Source organism: Primulina tabacum, chromosome 14, assembly GCF_025594145.1.
Source record: "Primulina tabacum isolate GXHZ01 chromosome 14, ASM2559414v2, whole genome shotgun sequence".
Lineage (NCBI taxonomy): Eukaryota > Viridiplantae > Streptophyta > Magnoliopsida > Lamiales > Gesneriaceae > Primulina > Primulina tabacum.
The window spans coordinates 30,396,297-30,403,345 of record NC_134563.1 but is presented as its reverse complement, the minus strand read 5'-3'; the positions used below and the strand labels follow the sequence as shown (position 1 = coordinate 30,403,345).

Genomic DNA, 7,049 nt, shown 5'->3' with positions numbered 1-7,049 from the left:
GCACCAAGCAAAGAGCACTACACGTAGAAGAAGAATGAAGAGTATAGCTCTGTACCAATCTCATGACTCCTTGGGGAAAACCTCATTATAAAAAATATGGGACATAAACCTAGTAGGCTAAGGCTTATGGGAATGGGCTTTGGGTTTTTGTGCTTAAGTAAGAGTTGGGCCAAACCCAACATGAGCAATATTGGTATAATCAACTTTCTGATATTACCTTGAATTTATGTTTAATATATTTCTTATATTTTGTATATTTATGCGTGTGTGTATGTATACGTTTCATTTGTAAAAATCAGAGAGTTTTGGTTTCATCTAAATGCAGGCTGGAAAACCAACTCTTGGTATAGCTTTAGTATTTGGTCTTTCAAGATTTGAGTTGTTGCAATAATGTTAGTCAGAATTTGATCTTACTGATGAATGAATTTGCGGCATTTCTTCTTTTTTCTTTTTTATTTTAAAAAAGGCAATCAATCCTTGCATTTTCTTGCGACCTTGAGCATCTTTTTATCATCTTAAGGAAACAACCATCCAGTCCTATGATAAGTCTACAAGCACTCAAGAAATTCATTATCACCCCTTACAGACTGTAGTACAGCTCACCAAATGTATGTTAATCACTGCTCTTTCGATTCCTAATAGCTTCCGAGGTTGTATTTTAAAATAGTCTCACAATCTAGCATTTGAACAATGTCAACACCCTAATCTCCGTGACAATTTTCTTGCCCTATACACATAGTATTTACTCACATCCACACCACATTCTCTACTAATAAACTGTGAAATTTGATCTCTCTTCATTCCTGGATTTTCCCCTCTCCAATTTGTATGAGCCTTGGGACATGTATGCCTACTTTTCAATGTCTTGATTTGAAATGTAAGGCCACCCATCACTATAGAGGCATGAAACCTCCAACCACACTTCTCCTTACACTCAGGTTATGATTCATCAGTCAGAATATCGGTATATTGCTTGGCATCTTTAAATCTCAGCCCTACAACTAATTTAAAATTACTCATGTCTTGGCCCTCCCTAAAGATTGGATGTCTATGACCTTCTTCATTCGAGCATTAATGAATCAGAATATCATCCTCACCATCCTACCAACCACCTGTATCACCCTGCTCGTTAGTACTGGTATCTCCCAGGTCCTCCCTTATGCCTTCACCCAACATCATCATCATCCAATAACAAATCATTGGGAATATCATATCCTTCTCCATCTTCAATCACTTAGATTGAACTTGATTTGCATTAGAACATCTTTGGCTTGTAGTGACAGGCACTCTGTCATGTTGTGGATGGACACTTGTACCTACTTGACTTGTATCAGGCGGTGATTCGACATTAGTGTGTTCAACCCGCTCACTATGCTCAGGTTGGGATGCATCATTTCCATCTATGTCATTCGCCTATGAGGGACCTCTCTCTCTCTTCAATCCACAATGTAAAGTTCTTTTCATTCTTATAATGGTGATACAATAACTCAATCTCAACATCTGACTTAATTTCTATTAGCCCTTCTCTGAAAACCATTCGTGGGATCCTAAACATAAACCTTACACATACATTATTCAAACCTCTAAATGGTGCATATTCCCCCCATATCATGCAAGTTAGGTTCAGCCTCAAACCTACTACCATACCTGATGCAGTTAAAATAAATGAGTCACGTAGACTGCGTACGCGATATCCGACTGATTAGTAAACTAGTCCACTTGGCCCGCAAATGAGCTCACCTGGCTGGTAAACGGATCCACGTAGACAATACAAAGTTAATTTGCGGGGCGTCACGAACACTCGTCAAGTGGGCATCGGGAGGATTCCGGATGTAAAGAATCCGACGCTCAAGTCAGTAAGCAGTTCAAAGAAAACTCAGAGAACAAGAGAAGTTTTATAAAAATGAGAGCATAGAGGAAGAGCCTTCGAATTTTATTCCAACCGTGAGTGTGAGTAGAGACAAATGATTATCAGTAGCACAATAAAACAAATACGAGCATAAAAAATAAAAGACTCAGTAATAACGAGACAGAAAAGAGTGCAAGCATGAAAGTCATAAAACGATCCAAAAGTAATGAAAAGAAGGAGAAGACAATGCATACCCATTTCTTCAATTACGTTGACTCACAACTTTTTGTTATTGTTTTCTATTCTTTTATTTTAATTCATACATATTCCTATTTATGAGTGCACGGACAAGTTTTCATCTCAGTTCTAAGGAAGGAAAGGTAATCATTCCAAATATATATATATACAACTTATATATATATACAACTCAATCTCGAGGAAACATAATCATTCCATATATACATATATATATATATATGTATATGACTAAATAAAAAATGTTTACGTATGTACTATTTTGAAATAATATGCAATATTGATTTCAAAAAATAAAAATAAAGGAAAGACGAAAAACGAGAAAATCAAGGGGTCACTATTTACAGTCGTATCCATTACGTGGTCAATATTTTCAACTGATATTCTATATAAATATAGTACGTAATAATAGTAATAATATTTGCAAGGGAGAGAAAGTAAAATATAAAACAAAAATCATGCAATATATTTCTCAAGATCTCCAAATCAACGATACTCTTGTACCAAAGTCTGGATATTTGATTGCGTGATTTTCTTATGAATTGTATACTCTCCATCACCCTCATTTACCTGCAACTACTCGAGAGTGGGAGGCCTATGATGGATATAAGACCAATTATTTGTTGGGTTAATAAAATCAATTGGGTTTAGCACTATTGAGGTCCAAAATATTGATTATGCTTGCAGAAGCCGAAGCCCATTATATTCTCTTAAAAATCTATAAATAGAGGATTTTCCGGACGATTCAAGGTATGCTCTCTTTTTTATAAAATTTCTTTTGTTCTCTGAGTTTTCTTTGAACTGCTTATTGACTCGAGCGTCGAAGTGTCTACTCGGGAACAGTCCCGACGCCCACTTGACGAGTGTTCGTGACGCAGGTGACGCCCCGTAAATTAACTGTGTATTGTCTACGTGGATCCGTTTACCAGCCATGAGAGCTCATTTGCGGGCCAAGTGGACTAGTTTACTAATCAGCTGGATCTCGCGTACGCAGTCTACGTGACTCATTTATTTTAGCTGCATCAACTTACATTAAGGTTCTGGGACCTCGAGATGATTGTCATAAACCGCCGCCGGGTTATTTCACCCTTTTCCTTGAATACTTTACTGGTGGACTTATGTTTCCTCCGCAACCTCTTTTAGTTGAGTTGGTTGAAAGCCTCAGTATGAGCTTTAGTCAATTGACACAAAATGCCGTTATAGTTTATTCGGGTTTTTGTCATAAGATGAAGGAAATTCACATGCCTTTGTCTGTAGAATTGTTCCACTCACTTTTCTCGGCGCGTAGAAGCAAACCGGATTCGCACGTTTACTTCCAACCTCAGGCCAAATGCAAATTTTTCTCTTGAATTCCATCTCCTAGAAGTTCTTGGAAGTCTCACTTTTTCTATGTTAAGGACTGTGGGTGGGGTATACCCGTGGTCTGGAGTTCGGGACTCCGAGTGATTGCAATGAGAGGGACTCACCATGCCCTTCAACTTCAATGTCGTTACTTAGGTCTTTTTGAAGAACTTTGTAATCCTAGGAATTTAATTACTGCTGGTATTTTTTGTACTCTATGTTTGTAAATCGTTTTTGTTCTTTTTTAATTTCGCACTATAATTTGTTGTTTATCTCTTATTTATATGACTTTTTTGGCGACTGTTCATTTGTAGGTGATAGATTTGACTTGGCCAGGATCCGGGCTCGCAAGACCACCTTGGGGAGGCCATCCCCGCTTGCTGGGAATAGTAGACCACCTGCTGATCGTTCCGACGCTATACGTAAGGGACTCCCACCGGCACGCTCTGAGCATGTCCGTGGGTCGGGCTCTAACTCGCAAAATAAAATTAACTCTTCGCCATCACACAAATCTTTGGAGATTAGGCCCCTGAGTGGGGGAGGAGAGGCGAAAAAACGAGGATATGAAGAGGTGGAAAAGAAAATGGACGAAGAAGCACAAAAAAATCCTAAGAGGACCCGTGTGGATGACCAAGGAACAGCTTCCAAGACTCCGTGTTTTAAGCATATATATGTTGACGGGGTGAACCATAACGAGAAGGCCGACTCTTTATGGTATTTGGATGACCCGGAGATAGGATGGAAAAAAGGACGGAGCATTGTGGGAGACTATGAAATGGTCCGTCTGGTGTCTCTATCTACTGATTTATTTTCTCATTTCCTTGCTTGGAATTCATGTCAGGTATTGTGCTTATTATGTTAGCATCTTGTAGGTTTTGTCTGCTTTTTGATCTTTTGGTCTTCTCTTTGTAGAGTTTGTCGTTAGCTAGTGCTGTATGAATTTGGGAGGAAAAATTGCGCAATCATCAAGATAAGTTGCGAGAAGATGTTGCTCGGCTGAAAGAAGAGAAACTTCGTCTTACACAGGAGAAAGAAAAAGCCAACGCGGAGCTGCTGCAAGTGCAGAGAAAGCTTGCGGACAAGATAAAAGAATTTACGATCCTTGAAGAGAAGTATTCTACTGAGGTGAAGACAGGTGATCAATTTCTTGACTCCGAGGCGGGCAATAATCTTTTGAAAAGTACTGAGGAGAAAGGTGCTCAGAATTTCAAAGCATCCTCTGCATTTCGAGAGGAGGTACTTGATCGTGCCATGATCATACATGATGAGGCAGTGCTAGTTTGTCGAAACCAACTGAGGAAAAAACTTGTGCCTGAAGAGATAGTGATGATGATTGAGCCTAGCGTCTTGGAGGTGGGCAGAGGCTCGGTGTTTGATGTCCCTTCGGACAATGCGGAGATGATCGAAGCCTTGGAGTTCCACCCTGCTGAGGGGGAAACATAGCGTTAAGTTGCGTTTATTACTACTCCTTAGAGTTGTTTACTTTCATTTGTTATTTATCGTAATATATTTTATCGTGCTTTTGCATGGATTAGATAATCGTTTCATTTGAGCCCTAAGGCCGCGATACTTTCATATTTGCTGATTTCATATATGATTTCTTTCATATTATGCGACGTGTGTTAGCTTTGTTTGTGATGGCGTAATACTTGTTTTCATGTGTACTTGGGAGGGAATCAATCTCCCAAGATTTTGTCTCAAGGGGAAGTCATAAACCCCCATTAAGGGCGGTGAGGTATCCCATGACTTATTTCATCGTTGACCTTCCCTAGAGCCGTCATGTCAGAAATCCCATGAGGTTGGCCAAATCTCTTTTTTTTTTGGGAGCCTTCGACGAATACACGGGTAGGTGATGATATAAGCATACATTTTTGGAGTATTTCACATGAAAAAAGTCCTTGCTAACATTGGAGAATAACTGATAATCTTATTGAATACTGTAATGATGGAGATACATGGGCAAAATGACGACACAGGAAACAACCAAACATAAAATATTATTTTCTTTTTCAACTACGTCCCTCTATGCATAAAACTTCTTCAGATTTGCTGCATTCCACGGTCGAGGTAGTACTTTCCCATTTTGGTGTTGGAGGCGATAAGTTCCCATCTTGATTATCTCTACCACTTTATAGGGGCCCTCCCACTTTGGGTCAAGTTTTTCGACTGGGCACAAGACATCAGCTTTTCTCATCACAAGATCTCCTACTTGGAAGGATCTTGGATTTACTCGGTCATTGTAAACCTTAGCCATGCGTGCCCTGTACCTTTCTGGCCGGATGGATGTTTCCTCTCGCAATTCGTCGATAAAATCCAAGGAGGCCCGAAGGGCCTGATCGTTCTCAAGCTGCTTGTACTGTTTCACCCTCAATGAAGTTTCTCCTATCTCAGCGGGGACTACAGCTTCAACACCGTAAGATAGATTGAAAGGTGATTCCCATGTCGATGTGCGCGGTGTAGTTCGGTACGCCCACAATGCGCTCGGCAATTCTTCCACCCAGTTTCATTTAGCGTTGCCGAGACGGGTCTTCAGATGCTGCAAGATAATTCGGTTAGTTACCTCTGTTTGCCCATTGGCTTGTGGGTTGCCGATCGACGCAAATAGTTGTTTGATAGAGAGACCCTGACACCACTCCTTTAGTCTTGCTCCAGAGAACTGGGTGTCGTTGTCCGATATCAGTGCTCGAGGAATCCCAAACCTGTACACTATGCTTTTCCACAAGAAACCTATGACGTATTTCTCTGAAATTTTCGCCAATGGCTCTGCCTCGACCCACTTCGTGAAATAATCTACAACAACTATGAGAAATTTTCTGTGCCCCGTAGCTGGGGGAAAGGTCATACCAGGTCTATTCCCCACTGGGCAAAGGGTAGGGGGCTTCCAAGTGGTTGTAACAACGTCGCGGATTAGTGATGGAGATTGGCGTGCTCTTGGCAAGATCGACACCGCTTAACCAATATCTTTCCTCATGGTTGGCCAAAAGTAACCTTGTCGTAAGGTTTTGTGTGAAGGCCCTCGAACTACTTGCTTGGAAATTTGCGGAAAATTAAAAATTTTCTTTTTAAAAGAACTCAAATGGCCTCATTCATAAAATCACTGGTGAATCAAGTTCAATATTTCAAAATATTGCAGCGGAAGAAAATCAAAGTTTTGCCAACAACAACGATTTAAAAATATCCAACAACTGATAAAAATTGTTTGCGAAGAAAATAACAACTGCTGCTCTGAGGTCCTCGGGTGCCACTACTGCCGACCCAAGCTGGCTCACCGGTCCCCGCCCTCGGCCCTGGCCTCATCAGTACCTACAACAATCAAGTCTAGTGAGCCTAAAGACTCAGCATGCATAAATCGCAGGTAACGAGTAAAAATCTGAATTTAAAATATGCATGAGATAAAATATCCTGTCCTGAGGCATACTGAAAATAATCTGTACTGAGCAATTATAATACGTGCATAACTGAACTGGAAATCACTGTAAAAATATTTGCTCCTTGGAGCCTGTACTGAAATATCTGGTAAAATTTTCTGTTGAGATTATGTTTTACGCCTGTAGCCACTGCACTAAGCTGAACTTATCGGTAACTGGCTACCGGGGAGGCTGAA

The 7,049-nt window shown here is 40.3% G+C and overlaps 1 protein-coding gene across 1 annotated transcript; it reads right to left on the bottom strand.

The window, feature by feature from the left end:
* Positions 1-5,468: 5,468 nt before the first annotated feature.
* On the bottom strand, positions 5,469-6,287 carry LOC142523933 (uncharacterized). Its single transcript, XM_075627667.1, has 2 exons — positions 6,068-6,287; positions 5,469-5,848 (listed from the first exon to the last, which is right to left on the bottom strand). The coding sequence occupies exons 1-2, from the start codon at positions 6,285-6,287 to the stop codon at positions 5,469-5,471; spliced, it is 600 nt and encodes a 199-aa protein (XP_075483782.1).
* Between the last annotated feature and the right edge of the window lie 762 nt (positions 6,288-7,049).